The 27,537-nt window shown below is 41.9% G+C and overlaps 1 protein-coding gene and 1 long non-coding RNA gene across 2 annotated transcripts in view; one reads left to right on the forward strand and one right to left on the reverse strand.

Moving 5' to 3' along the window:
• The first annotated feature begins 361 nt into the window (after positions 1-361).
• LOC125715930 (uncharacterized) lies at positions 362-12,009 on the forward strand. The gene is made up of 3 exons (XR_007384225.1): positions 362-528; positions 7,205-8,854; positions 8,932-12,009. It is a non-coding gene; the product is annotated as an uncharacterized LOC125715930 (long non-coding RNA).
• LOC125715929 (potassium voltage-gated channel subfamily H member 1-like) overlaps positions 4,857-27,537 on the reverse strand; it is a 91,399-nt gene continuing 68,718 nt past the window's right edge. The window contains exon 12 of the mRNA XM_048988012.1: positions 4,857-7,580. Coding sequence (XP_048843969.1) covers positions 6,729-7,580 — 852 coding nt within the window. The 3' untranslated portion in view covers positions 4,857-6,728. The remainder of the gene's footprint in view (positions 7,581-27,537) is intronic.

Raw genomic sequence — 27,537 nt, forward strand, 5'->3', positions numbered from 1 at the left:
ATTATACTTCTCTACTCCTTTTAAGTAGAGAACACTTTTAACACTTTTAAGCTATATATACTGTAGCACAGCAGTGCTGTACTGGGTCATCTAATTAAAGCCGAAAGAGGCCCAGTTCTCTGGTTTAAATGTAGCCTAACCTTTTGGAAAGCTAGCATCATACTCCCTGCCAAAATGAAGTCTGCCCCCCACCCCCATACAGACACAAGCTTTCCAATTTGAGGCAGGCTCTCCAGAGATAACCATGCATGTGTGCCTCTGTTACCATCCAATAGGATCACTCATCGTAAGTTGTTTTTGCTTACTCTAAGAGTCATTTGCTGAAATTCAGCAGGATCCACATAAAACAGCACTCCTGTACAAGCACCCAGTCTTCTTCCTCCTGTCACTGGCCAGACTGTGTACAGTATAATCAAATGGTGTTCCGTGCTAGTGCTTTGTTCCTGTAGAACCTTTGTTCCGATAGGATTAATGAAAGCCGTACTTTCAAAGGATTCCGAAGGAAAAATAGGCAATACCTGTTTTGTGGTAAGTGATTCATTTCCATAGTCCGTTAAAAAAAAAAAGCCTCTCGTGATCAAAGGTTAATTTGAATCTTTTGCAACAAAAATGATTTATTTTGGCTTTTCTACATGGACAAAAGGCTGTTTAAAATGTTTCTGCTGCAGGGTAGCTGTCATACCCGGCTCGTACGATCCTCGTGTGTGCCACGCCCCCTGATTATCCACGTGTGCTTCCCTGATCGTACCCAGCTGTGTCTGATTATGTTTGCCCAGTCTTGTGTATTTCAGTCCGTGTCTTGCCTTGGTTCCCTGTCCGTCATTGATGTTTGTCGATGCCAGTGTTCCGTCCTGCCCTTACTTTCCCGAATAAACCCCTAGTTTGTCCCGTATTCCGCCTTCCTGCCTGGTCCTTCCTGCCCGCCTGCCCGTTCGCCTTATCCGTTCTACGGCGATCGTGACAGTAGCTAAATCGTTTTTTGTTAAGCACAATTGAGAAAGTACAGGCAAATCAATATAGTTTAGGCTAAGAAGATATATGGATTAGATTTTATTCTGTTCATTAGCTTATAGAGACTGAGTAAGAAGGAAGACCTCACGCAGGGACGGATTACGGACCGGGCAAGCGGGGCCGCTACCCAGGGGCCCTTGGAGTGCAGGGGGCCCGTGGGGCCCCTAGCCCAAAACAATTTGCAATGCTAATCAACAATGTATTTTCGTTTGTCTATTTTAGAGGGCCTACATTCTTTGATCCTCTGCCTACAAGGGCCGAACGTTTTGCCCAGGGGCCCACACAACCCATAATCCGTCCCTGACCTCACGGCTTCTTAGTAGCTATGCTTTCAGGTGGAAAGAGAGTTACCATTTAATCCAGATAAAGTAGCGCAGAGATCTTGCTGGTTAGGCAAGGAGCGTGATTTCTGATATTCTTTATAATATTCTGCCTGCAAATCTTATTCGCTGCTCGGCCACACTCATCTAGCAGCTCTGCGGGAGGGGGGGGGGGGGGGGGGGGCATGTGTCACTTGGATACTGGCTCCAGCATCAGCCAGGCCTGGCAGTCCCAGCAAGGGCCAGCTGGCCCACTCTCTCCAGCAGTCAGCGCAGATCGTGCTCTTCGATGATCTGTCTGCAGAGGTCATGCAAAACTACAGCGACAAGCCTTTTGATTTTGCATTTTCCTATATCAGGATTACAGAAAGAAATGGTTCTAATTCTAGAAAATGAAAAGACAGTTACTCATGGTATGTCAACACTGCTCTGGGGGGGGGGGGTATTCATGCACGCTGTCACAAAGCAGGACTTAATCGGCTAATGGTAAAGATAGAATCACTGAAGAGCAGTAAGTTTTAGCCCTCTTTTATATTATTTCATCCTGTTTCATTTGCAGGGTAAACTGAGTAACATAAAAGCAGTCGTGTGGCATTCTGATGCAGTGTGTTAGAACTGCAGAACATAAAAAAGGTAATATTTAAATATAATTAGAATTAAAATTGTAATTAGGGTGGCATGTGATGGACCAGATTGTGGGTACCAGCACAACAGTCACCTCATTAACATGTGGCTTAAACAGGTCTCCTAGAAAGAGGCAAACAGGAAGCTGGGTACCTGCACTGCTCAAAGCTGCCAGCGTTTCTTAAGTAAATCGCACATCAGCTGAGCAGGAGAGTGTGCAACACTACAATACACCTGCATGTTATACTGAGGGGAAAACGCCTGGAATAAAAGCAGCACTCATTAGCATATTGCACCATTTTCCTTCAGCATTACAAGAGATTTTAGCAACACAAAATCGCACAGGGAGGTAGACTGTGTAGCTGAACTGACATAGCGAACTCATGTATTTAAATTTCATCCACTTTAACAAGCCCCATTAAAAGCAAGGCTTGGGTGAGAACACATTACTTACGGACAATCATATGTAAATGTAAAGTAATTTACAAATCTTTTAGCACTCGGCTAGTTGTTAGAAGATTTCTATTTCACTATATTTCTATTTTACGAAATTTTCTGAAAATAGAGTCAAAGGATGAATAATATGCTGGTATTGTAAATACTGGTACCTCACATTCATCAGAGGTAGCTTCTGCCACAGTGGTGGCTCTGAGCCTGAGTCTGCCTGTAGCGCGGCTCCAGACTGGTACCCTGAGAGCGATGCTTCCCCAGTCTCCCTTCCAGATTTGCTTCTACTCATGCCGATTCCTTAGATAGTGCTTGTTGACTGCAATTTTCCCAGCATTCTCCAGGGGGGTTTTGGACAGTGCTTTGGGCCCTCCAGGACATCATCTCCATTTTCCTGCTAAACCCACACGTTGCCTGGACTCCGAGCTTTGGAACGTTTTCTCGCTGAGAAACTAAACGTCCTGACAGGCTCCATTCTCTTGGCAGACTGAATCAATAGCTCTTGCAGTCTATCCCACTCCTTTGCATCATCCGTTGCTCTTTTGCTTCTAACAGCGCTGAGCAGCATCCCCGCTGCATGATACTGCCGCACTGCACTGCACTGGAAGCATGCATGGATACTGCATGGACATGTCGTTCCTGTAAAAATCACTTGGACTCAGACTGTAACACCTTGGCCAGGTGTGGGCAACACCCCCAATGCACTGTCAGGTGGCTCTTTTAGATTAAGGCTTTCTATCGACGCCATACAGCTCTTGCTATATTAATGATACTTGTTCATCATTGATCAATCATGACAGTTCATATATTCCATTCAGGAACTATATTAGTTAGCAATTAGCTAATTACTTAATAATTAACTAATATAGTTCCTGCATGGAATACATGAATTGTGAAACCTGATTAATGATAAACTAACACTTAGTTACTAGTTAATTAATGCATTAAGTAAGCGCGTATTACTACATTAATGTACAAATGTTTTATACTGATTGCTGCAATTCAACTAAACAATAAATTCACCACATATCAAATGATATATTAAAAAGATCTTTATTACTTCTGTGCTTACAGTAAGTACAATTTTCAATGCAAGAAATATTACGACAGCACGTGCATAAATCATGTACTGTTGTGAATATACATGGATACATGACAATTTTCAAATATATTTATTATTATCTTTTAGTAATTGCTCTTCAAAATGTACATATTTGGTAAGGAAAAGGCAAGAAAAATATTTGGTGATACAAGAAGGAGAAGATGAGAGAGATTAGCAGACGAACATCTTTGTACAATAATAATGGATGGGTTTTTGGGGCCAAAAGCCAAAGTTAGTTGCTCATCTTCATTAACTATATTGCTTGCTACAAGAACATACAAAGTTCCATTAAACAGTACAGGCTTGCTGGTCCCCTTCCTCAATATATGGTTTACAGTGTTATAGTTCAGTACATTCAAGAAATAAATACAGGCACATGGAACGTCTCAAATGCCTTAGAATGCATCAACAGTGATGTTAAAAACAAGGAGTGAAATTGTCTATGCTTTTCTAATTTGGCAAATTGTAAAAGTCCTTTTAACATGACAGTTTAGTGCAGGGTCCCTTATTCCAGTCCTGGAGGGCTAGTCTGTGACACAGTTTGTAGATTTCCCTGTTCACCTTCTTCAGCTCACCAGCCAATTGCCAGGTTTAGTAGGTGTGTTTGAGCGGGGAAACCTGCAAACTGTGTCACAGACTGGCCCTCCAGAACTGCAATTGAGGAACCTTGCTTTAGTGCATAGCCATTTTTAGTGGTAAACTTTATATTGGCCCTTTTTTAAGTGGTTTGTAAAAACACACAATTTTTACTAATTTTACTACTGTATTCATGCCCTTTGATATTCATTTACTTGAAAATCTGTGTACTGGACAATCCACGTCTCCAGATATGACAATAAATACATAACAAAACAGCAGGCAGGCAGACATGTTGGTGTTATTGGCGTTTATTGCGTCCTGCTGCAGATGAGGCTGTATTGTCGATAGTCCCCATCACCTAGACTTACATTTTGGGACAGATCACACGGTCATCATTTCTTAGATATTTTTTTTTTCTATGTAGAAATTTATTTTTCATAAATAGCCGTTGAATACCAACTAAACACCCACTGAATAGATGTGTAAATCTTACATGCTGAATTGACTCAAGTAATTTTCCAAAACTTTGTTACGACATGGACAAGTCATGTGACTTAGCTGGCAGCCACAAGTATTCAGCATTGCAGTAAAAGAAGGACACGTGACTGAGGTGCGAATAGCCACAAGGAAAAGGTAAAGCCAAACCCTCATGTTCCAATTTTGAAGTTTATTTTATGTCGTTTTTTATATACTGTAAAAGTGCTCTGAAATGTTATCTACAAATGGATTTCCTGAGGAAATAAATCATTTCAACAATACACACTTCTGACTGATTATGACGTAAAGAAGTCATTTATTATTAGTTTCATTCCTTTTTCAGACATGCAAGAAACAATACAAATGATCCCTCAGAATCAATTTCCCCAAACTGCAAAACTGTACTTCCCATCAAGAAATACTGACTTTACGGCTGCATGTTGTTATGTGTGGAACCTCAGACCATTAATATCAGTCAGTTTGATATAAAGCCTCACGCATTGTAAGGTGGCTGTTCCTTAACCCCACACAACCATACACCACAATCACACTCTTCACTTTCATTATATAACTCTTCCTATTCATTTTACAATATTTTATGCTATATTTTCATTTCAAGGTTACCATTTTTATAATACAATTTATACATCTTTACCAAAGCATTTCTGCTCAGATAGGTGAGGTACAAACAGCAGTGCTCCCCGAGAACTGCCACCTGCAGGCCTTTCTCTAACCACTACGCCCCCTGCTGGCCTCCAACACAGTATACATTTTACCGGATTTGTTTCATACTATGATATATAAAAAATATAAAAGAGCTTGTGAATGTTTTACCAGATATAAAAGTAAAATTATTTTAAGGCCAATAAAACAGAAATAAAGCGATGATGATTAAAGCACATTCTGAGTGTGGACCTTCCTGGTGCACTACTTAGCTGCCAAATTGATTCACTTTGGACACTGAAAGTCAAATTGAGTGTTAGGCCCTGGATGTATTTCAAGCTGCTTGACAGAGCATTTTAACATGCGAATTCTCAAATTCTGAAAGAAATACAAGATTTGATAGCTGTCATATGTATGAAACAGATTGCAGTTGTTCAATATCTAATATTCAATGATTTACAATGTCTAACTCATCGTAAATATATAAAATATATATCATCCAATCATCATATATTAGGCATCATTTATACATTTTTATGGAAAAAAAATGTACGGTCATCACGATCTGAGAAAAATGAAATGTAAACAATGTATTGATCTTTTGACCTATGGACTATGTGAAGGGTCAGCTTTAAAATGCATTAAAAGACGTAAAGGATGTCAGTGAAAAGTAAGGAAAGGCAAGATTATAAGGACTATAAGACATTTTCACACTCCATCCATCCATCCATCCATCCATCCATCCATCATTTATCCTGGACAGAGTCACAGGGAAACCCATTCAACATTTTCTAATTTTTTGGTGAATGTTTTGGAAGACATTTAAAAGAGCAGTGTAGGGAACCAGAGGATCAACACAAATGATCTTTATAATTTCAGGACACTTCAAACACTTATTAGTAATACTTTAAGGTTGGGAGAAAGGTGCTGGAAAATACTGGCAACCCTTTAGTTCCTTACTTAAATACTCAATTGATATGATCACTTTTGTGCAGAAAAACACATCAACATTAATTTAATTATTTCCACTGAAAAGGTGAACGAATATTTATTATCAGGCTTAGGAGTCAGCGAACAGCAAAAGTATGGCTCTTCCATGCGTGTCAAAAATGATCCTGAGTGTTGGCTATTTAATTATCATTTCTGACTGAAAAATCTAATTACTCCCCACATCGTCAATTAATTTCATGGCAAAACTGAAAAAAAGCTCATTTCGAAATGTGGCCTCATGTGAATTCACTCATGTGAATGTCGACTTGCTGCTTTGCACAAGCTCTATTGCGTGTGATCCAGTGTTTTCCCAGAATACAACAGGTGCACGCTACCCTATCAGAGAGCCAGGATCCAGGAACCGCTCCTGTATACTCAGTCACTGGAAAGCGAGAATGGACATGTGATCCAGTGTTTTCCCAGAATGTAGCGGGTGCATGCTACCCTGTTAGAGAGCCAAGACTCAGGGCCAGCTCCTGTAAACTCAGTTGCTGGGAAGTCCAGACCCACAGACATTAGGAGAAAGTGTCTTCCTTGTCTGATTCAGGCGACCCCGGCTGTGATACTTCAAAGATGTGCTCGGGGGAAGCCGCGCCTTTCCTCGATCTGAGTATCCGGAGCATTTCCGCCAGCTGGTTCTCGAGGGCGGCCATCCGGTTACTGAGGGCACTGATGTCTTCTTTGAGTTCGTGCTTGAGCTCCTGGAAGGAAGCCTGGATGGTGTGTTCAGGGATGGGGTAGAAGACGTGCTTCAGCCCAGGCTGGACAGGGCTATGGTCCTGAGGGCTCCGGACCTCCCCCACGTTGTCTAACCGCAGGTCGCTTTTGGTGATCCCACTGTCGCACGAGTCCGTCTTCTTCAGGGAGGCCTCTTCCTGTAACTTAGTTCTATCCGGAAGGGTTTCCAGAGACTCGGCTTTGGATACCTTGCCCCAGTTCTCCCCGCTCACCACTGCCTCCTTGAACCGGCCCCACCCTTTCCCCTTCGCAGGCTCCGTGGACTTCCTGCCACCGGAGATGATGGAGGAGTTTAGTGCCGGGGTCTGCGGCTTGACGCAGTCGGAGAGCTCGGAGGTGGGGGCAGAGGAGGAGACGGAGGTGACGGGGCTCTCCGTCACGGTGACGAGGCTGGTGGTGGCGACGACGTCGTGACCCTCGTCCTTGAGGACCTGGAGCGTGCCGCTCTCCAGGTCGAGCTCCTCTTTGGCCGCCTGCTCCGCTGCGAGCCGCGCCTCCTTCTGCTGCCGGAATCGCTGGAACAGCTTCCGTACGGGATGGTCGGGGGGCAGGTTCAGGGGGGCCTCATTCTTCCTCCGCAGCCGCTCTTCCTCCTCACGCTTAACGTCGCTGATCTTCCGGAAGATCATCTACAATGACATGGAAATGACACTGAAAGCTACCTTTCATACACGCAACATCAATTTGCCGTTATTTTAAATCATGCAGGAGTGTGAAGTTATAGCACGAGCCATGGAAGCGTTGCAGAGAGGTACGGGGAACGGTCAAGAATTAAGGATATATTTTTGTTATTTTACCCTTTTTTGTTAATGTGTTATTTTAAAATAAGTATAAAACACACTATGAAACATTTCATTCAAAGCGCTTTAAGGGGTAACTTTACAAAAGTTTAGTCAAGTCTGCCACTCTGTCTATGAAAATGAGCAGGACATATTTTGTTATTTAAAGATGGCGGACATGGTTATTTAATTACATTTAATAGTACCTAGTAAGTTAGAATCATTTAGAATCAAGCATCAAATACACATGAAAAAACCTTGGTAGAATAATGTCTAGTTGTATGGTGGTGCAGTGGTTAGCACTGTTGCCTCACACCTCTGGGACCCTGGTTCGAGTCTCTGCCTGGGTCACATGTGTGCGGAGTTTGCATGTTCTCCCCACGTCATTGTGGGGTTTTCTTCGGGTACTCCAGTTTCCCCCCACAGTCCAAAAACATGCTGAGGCTAATTGGACTTGCTAAATTGCCCGTAGGTGCGCATGTGTGTGTGAATGGTGTGTGAGTGTGCCCTGCGATGGGCTGGCCCCCCATCCTGGGTTGTTCCCTGCCTCGTGCCCATTGCTTCCGGGATAGGCTCTGGACGCCCCGCGACCCAGTAGGATAAGCGGTTTGGAAAATGGATGGATGTCTTGTTGTCTTGATGGAAACGCCCAGCTGGGAGGGGGTAACCTCGCCTCACGCTTTATTAAGCGAGTGACGAGCACAAAATGCAGATACATCTGAAAGCTTGAAACAGACAGAGACATCTTCAACACTATGATGGAAATGCTAAACAGAAGGTATGCTAAATCTCTCACCGTATTTCAGAATTGTTAGAATTGTCAGGCGCTACTGTGAAAACATGTTGCTATTATTTTGACCATGTGTTTTCTATTCTGTGAAGCTCGAGGAAGGATCGAGAAACAAAGGATTGGAATAGAAGCTATAGAAGAATTTATTGTTCATAGTTAGTTATTTCTATGGGTTTTATTGTTTAAATGCGGCAAAGCCTGAAAGTGATTATACTCTCAGTTGCAGATAACAGCGATCTATTAAGCAGACCAGAGGTTACTTTCAGAGACGACCATGAGGAGTCTGAGACCAAGCAAGACAACCTTAAGCGAAAAAGTGCTGATAGTTTTAATGGTGAGTGCACATAGTGTACAGTGTTGGTGCTTTTTTAGTTTAAAATGGACAAAGTCTGAATGTGTTTATATTCTCAGTTTCAGATGGATGGCAAACCCCAGAAATGGCAGCCCAGATTGATAAGCTTGTCAGCGGGGGATTTACAGAGCTGGCATCAACAGAGGAAGACACCGAGGGCAGAAGCATGAGACCACTGAATGTTATACAGTTTACTATAGGAGTAGTGGTATGGATTCTGGATACGATAATAGACAAGAACCTAGAGGAGAATCGTAAGGCCTGCGCTGCATTCTGCTCAGACCCACAGCAGCACTCATGTCTCTACAATCCAAAACCACAATTCCTTTTTGATAATTTTGAAAACTGTGTAGACCGTGCTGGAAAAATGTTATAGTGAACGGGATCTTGATATTTAACCCAATTCCGTCATCTCCCACAATGATTCAAAGGGTTATTGATACAGTTTTAAATAAGTTGAAAAATGAGAGGGACACACGTAGCAAACTGGATGAATTGATACGTGGTGTTATGGTCAATGATTACGACAATGATGTAGATGCAGCCGCTCGAGCGTTCTGAGATATGGAGCGGGACAAGCAGGTCCCGACAGACGTGAACTGAATGTAACTGTTTGCGATTGACTCTGGTCAAAAATGTATTTTTTATTTGTTTGTAATCATTCTAACTGTCACGTCTCGGGGAGACACAGAGTGAGGAAGCACGAACTGGAGTCTAGAGTCAGGGAAAGAGGGGTTTATTAAGAAGACAATCCTAATACAAGACATAGAAGCACAGGCAGCATCAATGACCAGACTGGGGAAACAAACTGAAATGCGGACTAAATACATTAAACTAATGAGAGCAACAGGAAACAGCTGGTAAACATGGGGAATCCACATGGGGTAGATGAGGGGGCGTGGCCACGCGGGAGGAGCAGACAAGCGGGCCATGACACTAATTAAATGATATGTCTCAAAAACATTCTGTCATTATTGCTGGATGTTCACTATGCCTAACAAAGGGAAACCACTTGAACCCTGAAAACATTCACAATCCTATCAGTGAAATATAACCCGCTAAAGAATCATCCATCCATCCATCACTTTTCCAAACCGCTTATCCTACTGCGACTCGGGGGGTCCGGAGCCTATCCCGGAAGCAATGGGCACGAGGCAGAGAACAGCCCAGGATGGGGGGCCAGCCCATCGCAGGGCACACTCACACACCATTCACTCACACATGCACACCTACGGGCAATTTAGCAACTCCAATTAGCCTCAGCATGTTTTTGGACTGTGGGGGGAAGCCGGAGTAACCGGAGGAAACCCCACGAAGACAGGGGGAGAACATGCAAACAAGGACACTTGTGCCTACTGCTAACAGCACGCGGCTGTGGCTGGACCACCACTGGATGTGTATGTGCTAGCTTACATTCATCCTGCTATATGTTTTATTATTCCTTAAAACACAATTAAAAACAACACATTAATAAATGCATGTAATGTTTGACGGTCCCCCTTATTTCCCAAACCATATGGCCCCCTATCCGCAAGATGTGGCATAAGCATGTCTGAAACCATATATGGACATATATGAACTTATGATGTCATAAATGGAGCCCTACTAAGCTCCTCCCAAAGTACCAGGTAATATTTTTTGTAGACGTTCTAACACCAGTCAAACACCGGGCAGTAAAACCAGCAGCAGCGCTAATGCATGCAAAACACTGGCCAGTAAAACCAGCAGAAGCACTAATTACAGTGAAACACCAGCCAGTTAAACCAGTAGTAGAGCTCACACCAGTATGAAGCCAGCATATGGACTGATAATGTAAAGCAGCTGGATGTCATGGTCACACATGAGCTACACCCCGCTAGCTCCTGATTACATTTTGAGGAGATACAGTATTTATAAGTACAATATTTAAGCCAGTTAATCCACTCTGCTTCACAGCCAAACGTGTGACACTGCAGTTAAAACAAAAAAAGCCTGAATCCCATCCTCCTGTTTCCTTCTATCTCTAATAAATTCTTGGGCAAAAATAAAAGGTGAATAAAAATAACTTTTTGTTCATATTTTTCACACAGGGCTGCCAGAGGTGCTTTGATCGCGAAGTTGGTTGTGATATCAGATCTCTTTGGGGTTTTATACAGCCATTTTCTCACTAACAGCTCCAGCCAAATAAGACCCTGAAACTGTCCCAAAAACACCTCAGCCTGCAGATTCGCCATAAAATCACAGTTGAGTTGTCATAACAGGTTTAGGATCAACGGTGACTGACATGAGCGGAACAATCGAAGAACAAAGGCAAGGTTTTACGACACACTAACGGACCTGTCAGCTAATGGAGAGTTCAGCTGCTCAAGTTTAACGTACACATGAACCATCACTGAACCAGAATGAAAAATTATCACTACTGAACAGTTTGCCTCTGCCTAGTACATTTATCTACCCATCCATCCTCCATAGCAACTTATCAAAGACAATGTCACCGTGATCCAAGACCTGATCCCAGAGCACAGGGTGCGAGGCAGAACCCACCCTGGATACTGGGACGAAATCCCATTATCACACCCTACGCTGGTGCAGTGGGTCCTGGGTTCCTCCTGGTGCTCGGCCTCATGTGGTGAGAATATGCAGGCAGTTCCTGGAGGATGAAGGAATTGATACCTTTGACTGGCCTCCACGTTTGCCTGACCAAAATCCAATAGAACACCTCTGGGACATTATGTTTTGGTCCATCTGACACCACCAGGTTGCACCTCAGACTGTCCAGGAGCTCAAAGATACCCTGGTGCAGATCTGGGAGGAGATCCCCCAGGACACCATCCATCATCTCATTAGGAGCATGGCCCCAACATTGTCAGGCATGCATTCAAGCATGTGGGGTCCATCCAAAGAACTGAGTACGATTTTGAGTTGCTGCAATGAAATTTCGGCAAAATGGACTAGCCTGCCGCATTATTTCATCACTTTGATTTTTGGGGTGTCTTTGAATTCAGCCCTCTGTAGGTTGATGATTTTAATTTCATCTAACAATGTAGCATCCTTTCATTTCTAACACATTACCCAGTCCATATCAGTATATATAACGAGCATGATTTTTTTTTCTCATTCAGATCTGATGTGTTTTGAAGATGTTCCTTAAATTTTTTTGAGCAGTGTATTATTAATATATATATCATTTATATGTAATAAAACAGTATTTTATCAAGTACAGTGCTGAAAATGTGAACTGATTTCTTTACACCCCAATTATCTCTTCTCATGATCACGAGTTTGTTTAATTTCCTGGGTAATTGCAGCTTTCAATAGTGCACAGAATCCACTTTTCAAAGGCTTACAGCTCACACATGTCTGAAAACGTCACACCCCATATATGGGTGAGTTGCCAGATATTTCCCATCTAGCCATTTTCAGATAACAGCTCATCCAGATAAGTTCCCAGGGCCCTGAGGCCTTAGGAAGCACACGGTACATGTACATTTGATGTGATGCATCGCGGGGCATTAATGCCACAGACAATCTCATTCACATGGGTACTAAGGACAACCAACTCAGTCAGCAATGCAACTGACCTGATCAGAATGAGCATCACTGTGTTACTGGTGAATTTCCAGCTGAAATAATATAGCAAAAGTGAATATAAAAACACTTAAGAAGTACAGACTGCAAATGTATGTGTTTTCACATGAATAATGCGTAAGGAATTATCATACAAAATCCTGAATGGGTTTCATCCATCCATCCATACATTGCCAGGGTCACATGACCCAGGATGAGACGCCAGTCATAAACATGAAATGAATTCGTTTGTCTCCTTCAGAAGAGAAAGGGACAGAAGCCACAGTCACAGTCAGAAGGGGTATTTCTTTGTGTCCCACTTGCTGCTGAGGAGCTCATGCTTCACTGAGAGCAGGAAAATCACATTTTCAGTCGGATATAGTAAGAATTACCACGCTTTACTTTTCTCTTCATTCTATTTTTGCAAGCAATCTATTTTATATTTTCTGAAATATAAAAGAAAATATATACTCCAGTTGTCTGATTCAGCATCAGTTTTTTCTCCCGTCTAAAACAATGCCCTTGAATAAAAATATGATTGAGGTTTGTGTTCTGGTCGGATCCGGAGCACTGAAGCATTTGCTGAGGTTTCAGTGATTCTGATACATAGATTCTGTGTAATCAAAAGTTTTTAATAATACATTCATTATAATTTCTAGTTCCCTTTGTTGGAGTAAGCAAATAAATAAGTAATACTGAGGATGAAATGTATTTTTTGTATCCTATCAAATGCTCCACAGGGATAACAGTTCATGGACAAGAATTTCCCTCAGATGGAAATCTAAGTGTGTGGCAGTTTCATGTTTAAAAGAAGAGCATTTCAGACACTGATAGCCATTTCACTACACTGTCTTTGCTGAAATGGACATAAAATATGGGCTACCCAGTTTGTCTGTACAATTATTTACAATAATTATTTACCAGTAAACACCAGATCTAGTTCTGCGCTTTTGAAACGCGCCTCCCCTTGGTGTGTGTGGAGCTTGCTTGCTCTCCCTCTCTAATGCAGGTTTTCTGCCACAGTCCAAAGACATTATATATAATGAGGAGTTTGTATATCCCAGGGGTCTCCAACTCTGGTCCTGGAGAGCTACTATCCATTACATTTTCTATCCTACCTGGCTTCTGATAAGCAACACCTGTTCTCAGATAAATACCAGGAACAGTTATGGCTCATCAGAAGCCAGGTAGATAGAAAACCTACTGGACAGTAGCTCTCTAGGACTGCAGTTGGAGACCCTATGTAGTGAATGCAGTTAATGGTGTTCATGTGACCGAAAACATCTTGATAACGACAGTGGTCATGGGAGAATGGCCAGACCAGGGACGGATTATGGGTTGTGTCGGCCCCTATGCAAAACGTTCGCGACTTCGCTTGATTTAATTAGCGACTGGGCTGATATCTGGCAGATGAAATTAATGAAGGTAATCCATGCAGGGAGCGGAAATATAAAGTACAGATATTTTATGGGTTCCACTGAAATAAAGGTAGCTGATTATGAGAAAGATCTCGGTGTGTATGTTGATGCTTCCATGTCCCACTTTCGCCAGCGTGGGGAAGCAATAAAAAAGGCCAATAGAATGTTGGGTTACTGTACATCTCTAGGGGTGTGGAGTTTAAGTCAAGGAAGATGATGCTACGATTATATAATTCCTTGGTAAGACTCCACCTAGAATATTGTGTGCAGTTTTGGTCACTATACCTTAAAAAAGGACATGGCTGCACTGGAAAGGGTGCATCGTAGAGTGACGAGAATGACTACTGATCTTAGAGGAATGTTTCATGAGGAGAGGTTAGCCGAGTTGAATCTGTTTAGCATCGAGCAAAGGAGACTAAGGGGGGACATGATCCAGGAGTTTATAAGATTCTAACAGGTCTGGATGCTGTTCAGCCAAATGGCTATTTCAATATTAGTTTAAATCCTAGAACTTGTGGCCATAAGTGGAAATTAGCGGGAGAACATTTTAAAATGAATCTGAGGAAGCACTTCTTTACACAGCGTGTAGTTGGAGTATGGAATAGTCTTCCTGCTAGTGTAGCGCAAGCTACAATAAAACCCTGGGTTCCTTTAAATCAGAGCTAGATAAGAGTTGAACAACTCTGAGCTATCAAAGTTCTCCCCAAATGAGCTTGATGGACCGAATGGCCTCCTCTCGTTTGTAAATTTCTTATATTCTTAGGTTCTAGTGCCATTAAATCCAATAGAACTGGAGGTTCTCCTTTATCTGCAGATTTTAAGTGAACAGACTTATTTTTAATAAATGCATTAGCAGAGTGTATGTACTCAGACGATCACATTTTGCCACTGGAAAAATTATTTGAGATGTATTTATTTTTTTATTACTATTTCAAATCACCAGCTGGGTACTCATGACAAAAGGACTGATAACATTTTATTTTTCGGGGTGTAATTGATTTATTTATTCATCAAAACAGCGCGCCTCTAGCCTTAGCGATGGAGGGATGCACTGGCGCTGCATGCTGGGTGCTAATGAGGCAGTGATGTCATGGCCACGGATTGGGGCAAAGGCAGGGCCCCCCTAAGGAGGCCCCACGCATTCCACGGGGAGCCACGCTGCATGGATAATTAATCTGCTAAGTCGTGCTGAGAAGCATCAAGAATAAAATTGGTACTAATGTTCATCTATCTTTTATCTTCCATGACCATTTGTCTAGTAGAGGGCAGTGATGAGCCTGTGGCCCCTCCCAGGAAGCAAAGAGCTAGGGTCACCTTCGACTGGATGCCAGTTCATCATGTTCACTTAAATGGATTTGCCCGCGTTTAGGGATATATCAGGGCTTTCATTATACAATGGTATTGAAAGGACTGATTTGGAGCCTAGTGTTCAGCCTATATTGTGTACAGATTGGCTCAACAGACAACATTCTGTGCAACAGATTTGTTTAGGCAAGAAATATAATAACTGCCACCTATACATGTTTCCATTGTCTATCACCACTATGGAAAAAATGAAAGAAAAAAAAAAACGATGTTATGCTGCATAAAGAATGACTCACAGGTTGCCAAACTTTTCAGACCATGGTCCCCAAAATAACAGTGCCAGAGACTCTGGGAACCGGCTGGGGGGGATCCGCCGTGTAAAACATTCACTGAAAACATCCGGTCACGGTTACACCGGAGTTTTTCCATTTTTAAGAACATCTTCTGGAAATCGTCTCGCAACCCTTTGGGAAGCCCTGCATTAACACACCTTATTAACATAGTAAAAATGAAATATATTGATTAAAAATAGATCAGTTCCAAGTGGAAAGTGGTACATGATGATCCTGATTACAGCACAGTGTGAGGGCAGGGGCAGCGTTCCCAGCATGCTTTGCGTATTGATGAATGTCATGTGTGGAGAAGCAGAAACTGAGGGAATCTGTTTGCAAGAAGTTAAGTAACAGCATTGCTGGTTTTCTTTAAAACATGCTGACGGGCTAATACTGCTGGACTGGCCACAGCACAGCGAATTTTGCGCTCTCCCTGCACTTCTCAGTGGTTTTAATTCCTTTAGGTGATTGGTGGTCTGTGGTTTCTGGTTTAGTGGTCTGAGTTAGACCATAATTACCTCCTTAGCAGGGAATTTTATGGTCACTGTACCAGATAATACACATGACAAATGGTGACCTCAATCCCTGCAATATTTCACAGGAAATATTAAGAAAATTATGTTTTTTAATTCTAAATTGACAAGGTCATTAATTTGGTACACTCAAAAAGAGGACTTCTGAGTGGCGAAGAAGGTTTTACAGTATTTTTAGCACTGAATACGTCCAGAATGGAATTCTCCATTACATTTTATAACAAACTCGTTCTCCTTGTTTTGAACTTGACTATCCTAATGAATGCAGGATCCTGACACGAGACGATTATGGTCCTACATATGGACGTTAACATGCAGGTAAGGCCTTAATCTCCATGGTAACACCTTTCTGGTCTGAGAAGGTTGGGTCAATGGCTGTTTTATTAAAATCAGGTTCGTACTGCAGGACTCTGAACGCCTCGCTACCTCCTCCAAATGCTCTCCTTCTCGGCCCATAGCGAGAGATTGTGCCGCCGTCTATTTCATCGACCAGCCATTTTTCATGATTTCACACAACATGGTATCACCTATTGCTTTTGTTAGTGATTTTTAGCAGTATCCTGCTTTCAAATTCATGCTCCCCACAGATGCCTGTTTCCTTTTTAAGGCTTTTAACTCATTTTTGCTCTGTAACTTGCCACTCTGCTTTGCATCCACAGCTTAAATATCAATATTAAACTCTATTAACAAATATGCAGATGAAATATACTTGCAGTAATCATAAGATAATGCTATTAGAAAAAAAAATGAATAAATGTGTTAGCAATATCTCCTGGATAACCAAGAACAATGGTTACATGACACGAATCAAAATTGCAGGCTGTTGCACATGATTGATTGAAGGATGAAGGGGGGTGGAGCCGAGAAAAGACTGGACAGGTTTGAGAGGAACAAAATGGTGGGCGCAGACACAAAAGGTTCATTTCGAGGGTGAAAAGAACTGCGATGCTGTCAACAAGAAAAAGCAGTCAGCTGACTCCCCCGCACACCCCTCCCTGCACATAGAAATATGCAAATATATTCACAGATCTCTCCCTGACAAAGTATATCATTATCTGAAGTTGTGCACTTTGAACCACAATAAATGCAAGGGAAAAAAAAACCACCCCAGCGGTGAATGTTAATCATGATTCAGATTAATGTGTCTGAAATATTAATGCAAACCTCGAGGCATCAGCTAAAGCTTTGCACCTTTAACCAACTATAAATTGGATACTGAACATGGAGCAGTGAAGCCAAAACTTTACTGCTACCTATTTATAAATAGGAAGTGCCTTTACTTCCTGAAAGTAAATTAGTGAGTTATTTCTCAGAGCTGTAGAGTTTCCTTTCATTTATTCAAGAAACGGTTATTGCTTTACAAAGTCCACTAAATATGATGTGCTATGACAAACTCAAGGTTAATAATACACAAAATATTTTCCAAAAAAACTAAAACAAGGACAGAAAAGTAAAAGGGGTGTAAGTATCTAAAAAAAGGTGGAGCTTAGAATATGAGATAAAAATATATGTAATAATGCTAAGAAGATGGATGTATATAAAGCTAAAAGTGATGTGGGTGAGATTTGATTAAATTATCAGGCTCCATTTCTGTATTCTCCAAGTCAGTGTTTTCCATTTGGGTCCTTGGGGACTCACGGTCAGTCCAAGTTTTTGCTCCCTCACAGCTACTTTCCAGAGAGTCCGCATTTCTGCTCCTTTACAGCTTCCAGCCAAATAGTCCGCATTTCTGCTCCTTTACAGCTTCCAGCCAAATAGTCCACATTTCTGCTCCTTTACAGCTCTCTGCCAGATAGTCTGCATTTTTACTCCTTCACAGCTCCCTGCCAGACAGTCTGCATTTCTGCTCCCTCACAGCTCCCTGCCAGATAATCCACATTTTTGCTCCCTCACAGCTACCCGCCAGGTAGCTTTTCCAGGTTTGGAAAACGCTGCTCCAAGTGATTGGAACTGCACCAAAAGCCTAAAGGAAGACTTAGGAAAAGCAGGTATATTTACCCCTCAATGGGCTGTGGATGGCAGCCAATCTTGAACATGACAGGGATGGAAGAGCATGAGGGAATCATTGGAAAGGAGTGGGGGGCCTTTAGGAAAGCTAAGCATGACCTCACAGGAGGGTCATCCTCACAGCCAAGTCATGGAACAGCATCCCCGCCTGGCTGTTACCACCAGGGGATACAGAGCAGAAGCTGAAACACAAAATAGTCTTTTAACATCTGCTGACCCTTACTAGAGCTTCCCAGGGAGTCCCTGAGTTCATAGGCTCTAAAAGAGGCAGCAGGGAGGATGCTGTAACATAGCGGTGGGTGAGCGGTTCAGTGGGCTATGTTTCTGTGCCTGTGACCAGGAGGTTACTGGTCCAAGCCCCCCCAGAACAATCACACGTGTGTGGGTCCTTGAATAGGACCCTTAACCCCTAGTTCCACATTGGCTGGCCCTGTACTGTGACCCCCTCAAACTACAGAGCCTGAGAGGGGGCAGGTGAAAAGAAGCCTTTTAATGTGCAAATAAGGGGCTTATTGTTAAAAAGTATAAATAGAATAAAAATAACACTATATTAGCGTAAGTTAACGAGGGAACAGAATGTCTGAATTTCTTTCGAATATTTTCATTCATGGAGGGAAATTTAGGTGAAAAGGCAGAGGGACCCTGATTAGTTGTGGCTCAGATAAGGAAAAGTTCAGAAATAAGTACATTTTCTTTTCATGAATCAGAACATCTCAAGGACTTTGAATCTTTTGTACAAACAGCGTATTTCTCGCTGCTAGAGGATGTGGTGTGTTGTCGTAATCTGAGTTATCTGCAGAGAAGAACACATTTAGAGTACTAAAGTGAAAAGTTCATGGGACTTTATTCACTAGTATAGTTTGGTATAGTTTAGATCACCGTTCTGTTTAATCGCCAGCCATGACTGTGGGGAGCGTCACAAGGCCTCCTTGCCTTGGGTTTGAAGCGTGACCCACTCTTCTGAACCGGGGTTGACTTGTTCATGCTATTATTACTGCCCTGCTTTATCCAAACAAGTGTCTTTTAACTCCTTCCAGTTAGTAGCATCATGAGTAACTGTCAGCCATGTTGACGATCTGCATAATCACACAAATTTCAATCGGTATGTCAGTAAAACATCCCCCTGGCCACTGCTGCGGTAAGCAGTGCCAAACTTAGGCCAGTAAATATGGACTGGCGTGAATGTGGGGCACCAGGAGTGGCTGAATGAGCTTTATAAGGGCCAGGATTTGCGTGCGTACTGGCAGGGGTGCCGCTAAAGATGTTGAGCCCCATGAAAGCATATTATATTGGGCCCCCAACCTAAATCAACTGGAATATGTTCCCAATTTTTTAGGGCCACAGTCACTCAGGGGCCCGTGGAATTGTCTAACTTTCCCCCGCTTTACGGCGCCCCAGCGTGCTGGACTGATGCTTTTGTGTTGGTGAGGAGGACTGGATCCAAGACTCAGCAAGACTCAGACAAGAAGACTCTCTCTCTCTCTCTCTCTCTCTCTGTCTCTCTCTCATCATTGATTAGCCTACTAAGGGCAGTGTGTCACTGCATTGACTGAACGCTAAGACAATGTAAAGGAATTAAAATTTGTGAAGCTACTGCATCTTCAAACCTTTGTGTTTAAAACATATATTCCATTTTTTCTATTAATAATTGGGAGTGTATATTAATGTAGGACACACATTATGCGAAGGACATTATAACAGCTGTGCTGGTGCCAGAGCACTCTGCTCATTTATGGTAAGGCATTTAGCCGTCCTTACAGGTTGCTGGCTCTTGCTACCATCCATTTCCCACTTTCCACTAGTGGAAAAAGGTCCCGACGTGTGTCAGAAGGGCCAAACCCCCTCCGCTATTCAGACGCAAACCAGACTAACTTTCTCAGACTCTACGTCAAACTTCTCTCTGCTGTTCAACACCAGCGCTGACAACTAATACGCAACATTAATAAATATTGTCTGGCTGCATCTGTTGTTTATCTACTGAATTGCAGTTCTTCCATCATAAGCTAAAAACATATGCTGTGTAAACAGAAGCAGACATTAATGTAATAATGGGTTTTTGGAGTAAAGTGGCGCATAAAAAACATGTTATTGCTTATTGGATATTTTTATTTTAATGTAATAATGGCATTGGATGAATCATAGACCATGCAACTGTGTTATTTTATGTTATTCCCACGTAATTAACATTGGACAGGGGTGGTATAATGGCAAATTATAAAGTTATACACCTTTAGTAAAATAAGAATATTGCTGAATACAATTATTTAGAGTTACAATTTCGATTGATTAAAATGCTAATTAACAGGTGAATTAAAACAAGTGAAGAAACAATAACTAACGAGAAGCCAGATCAGTTATTTTACTGAGGATTAGAGCTGCCAGTGATTTTACTGGGCTCAGGGTTGCCAGATGTGCTCTGTACTTCATTGTTTTCTGAGGTACAAATACGTTTCCAAAAGCTACATGGAGACAGAAGCCGCCAGTGAAACATCGCATGCTGTTAAGGATCATACACCTTCAGAGATGTCATCTCTTTGCATAAGGCTTCAAAAGACACACACACAAAAGTTGCCAACAGCAGACACCTCAGAGCTGCTTATTTACAAACAAAAATAAGAAATCATGGATTTACTAACGAAGAACTCTGGGTTGTGTGGGTATTTTAAGCCAAAATATTTTCCAATCATCCTCATATACAATTTGTATATATCTGAGAAACATCATCAACACAAGGTAAACACGCTAAAACCGAATGACTCACCCTAACCTGAATAGATGTGAGGAATTCTGAACATGTATTCTATTGATATTCATAATTCCAGAGAGGGAAACAGTATTCAAATCTTAGTGGCTTAAAATGCTTAAATGACTGCTGCTAGAAGGATATTGAAAATACACAAACAAAAAACTTTAATGCAGACACTTCAAACACCCCTCTCAAATCACAAAATACTGAAATCACATCGCCAGTTTTCTTGTCAGGACATAGCAGAAGCACTCCAATCAGGTTTGTTTTGAAAGGGGAGCTGCGAGATTAGGTTACTAATGGCCTGCCCTGCGTGGCAGTAAATCAGGGTGCTTTACTGCAGACCGTCGGATGTGCGAGGTAGAGGATGAGACCTTGCACTAAAATAGACTGATAGCCAAACCTAAATAATGAATCACATAAAACACAGGGGGAAACACAGCCACCCATGATTATCTGAAAGGGTGCAGTGATGATGGATTTATTTTGTAAACAGCGTAATCCATATGTTCTGTATTGTCACCTGTACAGTAAATGATCTTAAAGGATCTTCACAGCTTGTCTGTGACTCTTTGAGCTTCCCACAACCTGGCGTCCCAGAGTCACCCTTCTACTAATGCAGTGGTTCTCAAAGTCGGTCCTCGGGCCCCACTGCCCTGCTTGTTTTCCTGCTATCCCTGCCCCACACACAAGTCCCAGCTGTCTCTCAGCTTCTGATTGACTGAACACACCTGATCCAGGTAATCAGCAGTGTATTGGGCAGGGATAGCTGGAAAACAAGCAGGGCAGTGGGGCCTGAGGACTGAGTTTGATAACCACTGTACTAATGCAAACATGAAAATATCGTTATTATGATTTTCTAATATAAGTGAAGGCATGTATGCTTTGTACAACGATTTACTACTTTTTCTAGCTTTTGTCTTATTCACAAACACCAGTTGACTCAATGTCAAAATATTTCCATATGATTTGAACATTTTTGGTATACTGCTTGGCCAAATGCTGCAATGTTCCTGCATTAACGTTCTCGTATTAATACTTAAATTTTTCGTTGAAGAAATGCTTATGAAACAGGACAAAACACATACCTGACACCTCAACAGGGATGTGAATGGTGTCAGACATAGACCATGACTTGAAAACATTTTCACATCTGTGATGCCTTCACTGGCACTCCAACTGTAAGCCAGTGGGGCTGTCAGCAAGATCCGTGTGGATGGGGAGAGGTTCTCACAAAGGCGGAGCACGGGGCACACGGATACCCAGGTCTCAAAATCAAACTAGAACTAAACTAAATTATTCATTCTGAAACAGGAACAGCCCAAACCCAGGAGTCTGTCCCGTGTTTCAGTCTGTCTGAAGAGTATGTCATGAAGACTATGATGAAGCATATCTCAGGGAATCCTCATCTCTTCAGCATCAATTGCTGAGACAATTCCTAAAACAAGGGGATGCAAATGCAAAGGATGCACAGCACTGCGAGAGAGCAAAGTGGCAGAGAGCGTTTGGGCCATTTGAGATGAAGAGTTTCTTTCTTACAACCGAAGGGTTGGATATCAACTCACTTTGTAAGTTTTTTGCAAGGCAGAAAAATGGACACTTGCATTTTTGGGGGGTATCACCTTACAACTTCAGGAGTTCAATTTACAGCTGCAGGGGAAGAACCACTTAGCATGAGATTTGATAACAGCTGTCTAGTCTTTCCAAAGGAATTTTCAAGGTTAATCTGGGAGACTGCGTATACTTCCCATAGAAACAGCAGAATTACAGAGAGTCACACAGTTGTGACTCTTCATGTTGATCCTGTACAGAAATTTTATAGGTCATTCTGACAGTCTTGGAAGGCAGATCTTCATGTTTATGCAGAATCCATTCATTCTCAAACATGTTAAGAGATTTTGAAAGGAACCTACAGAAAGATTCAAGTGGACACATGCTAGACCTCTGAAGATGCAGAGAGCAGTTTGGAGTGTGTGACTCTCTGGATTCAGCTTATGCCTGGCATGAATATTCCTGCCTTTGCCAAAATGGGAGTAGATGTATTCATCATGTTCAGCTCTACATACAAATATCTCATCAAATTCAAACAGGTCTTCTGAGATGCTGGAATCAGGGCCAGAATTTGGGGGGGGGGGGCAACAACCCTCTCCCCCACCCCCAGCTGATCTCAACTTTTTTTTCTTAATAACAAAAGACAGATCACATGTCCTCTCTAAACCATGTATATTACAATTTTGGTCAAAATATTATATTGTATAATAATATAATATACCTTAAATTTGGCCATTCAAATTTGCCAGTGAAATACCCCACTCCCCCGATCACTTTTATTAGCATATTATTGGTCTTTCATCATTCCCTCTCTTTTCCCTTTAGGCTCCAAAAAATAACTGAAATGGTCACTTAGGCCCATCCCACCCATGTCAGTCTGGGGCCCCTAGAAAAGCTGGTCTGTCCTTGGCTGGACTAACTAAGAACAGGAACCTTAGCAGTTCCAGTGCTGAACTGAACGGCAGGAGCTGGTTGTTTGCATTAACCAGCAGGTGTATGTCACACACCAGCCACTGAGTGTATATTTTCTGTAAATTGCACCCATTTGCCCGCGACCCAGTAGGATAAGCGGTTTGGAAAATGGATGGATGGATGGATGCATTTGGCCGTGCAGACTCTGCTCTCCCAGAGTTATGGTTTCTGTACTGCCTCATCGCAAAAACGTGCCATCCAGGTAAATCGCATCAGTCAATGTGTGCTTCTGAGCTTCATATAACTATAGGAACCCTTTTCCAAACACACACATTGAGGCCTTCATCAATTGGCAGACATTCACTAATTATGCTAGATGGAAGGACAATGACCTGCCACCAACAAATACCGCGTATCTTTCTTGTGTATTTCAGGACATAACTCATTGAAATTTTATTGTTGAAACATTACAAAAAAACGCAGACTAAATCCGTAATCTGTCTTCTTTTCAAAATGTCAATTGTCGGAAGTATTAAAGTTTTTAAAATTAGGTTAAATCTGCAAAAAAGTAAACAATGTCACCTTTGTTTTACCTGCATCATGGGCGTGTAGTGCCACCCTCACCTAAAGATCGCTATTCACATTCTAAATAGCCGTATTGCCGCATATTTAAATCGCATTCGCATGGTAATTTGATGAACAACGCAACGGTGAATGAAATATGTGACCGTGCCCCAGTCAGTGAAAGTGTGTTCCTCACCCCTAGTCCCCAGAGGGTTAATGAGCATAATAACTGTGTTCATGCTATTGTTGAAGGCTAATCTGCCAGTGATGCTGTTGGAATCATTTTGCCTTATAGATGGATCACAGAGGTCCACCAGGAAACAATATGAAACGACTGAGAATTATAATCAGTCCAGCAATAATGTTTTTCAGTTTAAAATGTGAAGCAGAGGTTTGAAATGCTAAGCTTGGTGTAATGCGTGTTCAGTAAACAGTGACAAAAGTTTAGATATAGTTTGTATCTTCATTCATACTGTATATTGCACCCATTTGGCTGTGCGGATTATATTCTCCCAGAAGGTGGGCCATTGCCTTCTAAGATATCAGACAGTCGTTAACATTCCAGGGTCTGTTACACCCAGCTGTAGACAATCAGTGACCTGAATGATGTGTCACTGTGTGTTTCTATTGCACTGACTCTGATCATACTGTCATCCCTCCCCCGCTGCCCATGAGCTCATCTCCATAACACCCCCAACCAAGATCCCAGCTCCTTTCTCCTGTATCCATGGTTTAATTCACATTCCCACCATGAACAAGACCTTCTATGATTCACAAAAATGATGGACGCAAAATCAAGATCTGTTCAAACATGACCGTAGTGGCTCATAGTGTAAATTTTATTTCCTGCAATACCGGTTTAGGCAAGGTGAAGTTACGGCTTTAGTTAAATGCCCATGTCATAAGAATAGTGCTTTTCTAGAAACTCATGGAGATCCTTAGAGACCCTGAAGCACCTGGCCTGAAATGGATTTTCACTACAGCTGTTGGCACCTCATTACCGAGGACTTTTCAGAAGACAAGTCAAAAGGCTTAGAATGCAATAAATTAGCAATTAGCTCAGATACATGAAACTTTTTTAATTATCTACCAAAAGGATGGCTTTACTGTAATCCATTTGCATAGTACAACTCTATAATGCATCAGTGTCAAATCTATCTATCTATCTATCTATCTATCTATCTATCTATCTATCTATCTATATACTGAACAAAAATATAAACGCAACACTCTTGTTTCTGCTCCCATTTTTCATGAGATGGACTTAAAGATCTACAATTCATTCCAGATACACAATATTACCATTTCTCTCAAACATTTCTCACAAATCAGTCTAAATGTGTGATAGTGAGCACTTCTGCTTTGCTGAGATAATCCATCCCACCTCACAGGTGTGCCACATCAAGATGCTGATCTGACATCATGGGTAGTGCACAGGTGTACCTTATACTGCCCACAATAAAAGGCCACCCTGGAATGTGCAGTTTTTTGCTTTATTGGGGGTCTGGGGACTCAGAACCGGTCAGTATCTGGTGTGACCACCATTTGCCTCATGCAATGCAACACATCTTCTTCGCATAGAGTTTATCAGATTGTCAATTGTGGCCTGTGGAATGTTGGTCCACTCCTCTTCAATGGCTGTGCGAAGTTGTTGGATATTAGTGGGAACTGGTACACGCTGTCGTATACGCCGGTCAAGCACATCCCAAACATGCTCAACGGGTGACATGTCCGGTGAGTATGCTGGCCATGCAAGAACTGGGACATTTTCAGCTTCCAAGAACTGTGTACAGATCCTTGCAACATGGGGCCGTGCATTATCTGTCTGAGTGGCTGGTCTCAGACGATCTTGGAGGTGAACCTGCTGGATGTGGAGGTCCTGGGCTGGTGTGGTTACACGTGGTCTGCGGTTGTGAGGCCGGTTGGATGTACTGCCATATTCTCTGAAATGCCTTTGGAGACGGCTTATGGTTGAGAAATGAACATTCAATGCACGAGCAACAGATCTGGTTGACATTCCTGCTGTCCGCATGCCAATTGCACGCTCCCTCAATGCTTGTGGCATCTGTGGCATTTTGCTGTGAGACAAAACTGCACATTCCAGGGTGGCCTTTTATTGTGGGCAGTATAAGGTACACCTGTGCACTACCCATGATGTCAGATCAGCATCTTGATGTGGCACACCTGTGAGGTGGGATGGATTATCTCAGCAAAGCAGAAGTGCTCACTATCACACATTTAGACTGATTTGTGAGAAATGTTTGAGAGAAATGGTAATATTGTGTATCTGGAATGAATTGTAGATCTTTAAGTCCATCTCATGAAAAATGGGAGCAAAAACAAAAGTGTTGCGTTTATATTTTTGTTCAGTGTATATATATATATATATATATATATATATATATATATATATATATATATATATATATATATATATATTTCCTTCCTCCATCCATCTATCAACATTCCAAACACTCTTCCTGGTCATGTTTCAGTTCATCGAGCTGAGGACACAAGGCTGGGACACACCCTGGATGGGATGCCAGCTCATACATCCTGAAAAATTCAACAAAGTGGCATTCGATATATTCAGCACTGAATTTAATGAAAGCTTGTACACTGACAGCCAAGAGCTCACAGCTGAGTGAAGAGTCTTATCTAAATTGTTTCTGCATTGCTTTTAATGAAGTGCATCTGTGTATAAGTCAGGGACAATAACTTGCACGTTCTTTGTCACACTCAACTTATGTGCAGGATGTTGGTCCAAATAAAAGCCATAACTGGCTGGCCAGAGGCCCTGATGAGTTCAGCCTCCTGTCCTCCACAAAGCCTATTTCACAGCATTCGGCAAAAAAGCAATTCTCTGTCAACGGTCCCGCGAGGTTCCCCGAAAACGCTCTGACCTCACACAGCAGGCCTTAGTGGCAAGGAAACAGCTGGGATGAGTCCGCATTGTGGAATATTCAAATAGGTGTATAAAATCAAAAATTCTTAAAATCCAATAATAAATGAGCTATTTTAAATGTTATTTAGCAGCAGTACAATTATTTGTGATTTATCCATAGTCATATAAGTTTGCAGTTTATTTGTTCTGAAGTTTACCCGCATGCGCTCTCCAAGCATCACTCTCATCCTTCCTCTTGGATTCATTCATAGACGGTGTGACGAGTTTGTGCAAAATTATACAATAAATGAGGCAACCAAGTGAATAAGACATGTTCACCAGAAGAAATTTATCTTTCACTGCAAGGAAATATTGTGGATTCCATAGGATATTGAGCAAAAGCAATTGATTGTGAGCACTGCTTCACGTCTATTGGCACCACAAGTGTAAGAGGATCCAATTATGCTGTGGCTGTTAATTATACATGTACACTTAGGTTGTTGTGGTTGCCATTAAAAATATTCTTGAAATTCATGTTCTGTGAAATTCTTTCTAGACATTTTAAATAAGAGTGAATTGTCAGTATATCAATACCATACAGTGTACCAATAAAATGTGACGTTCCCAATATTATTTAGCTACTTTTTAAGTTATCCTTTTGCAGCAACAAATTACATCTCATTTTATATAGAAACAAATTAATGGAGGAGCCTATAAGCCAGAGTATTGTTAGGATTGTGCTGCTAAAAATAAAGAAATCATCTTTCACTGTAACTACCCAACGCACATGCTATTACATGCTAATGTAACTCCACGAAGTGCGGACTGTAACAGCACTTGATTTAATTTTTTTTTTGGCCATTTAAA

Source organism: Brienomyrus brachyistius, chromosome 20 (assembly GCF_023856365.1).
Source record: "Brienomyrus brachyistius isolate T26 chromosome 20, BBRACH_0.4, whole genome shotgun sequence".
NCBI classification, from domain to species: Eukaryota; Metazoa; Chordata; class Actinopteri; order Osteoglossiformes; family Mormyridae; genus Brienomyrus; species Brienomyrus brachyistius.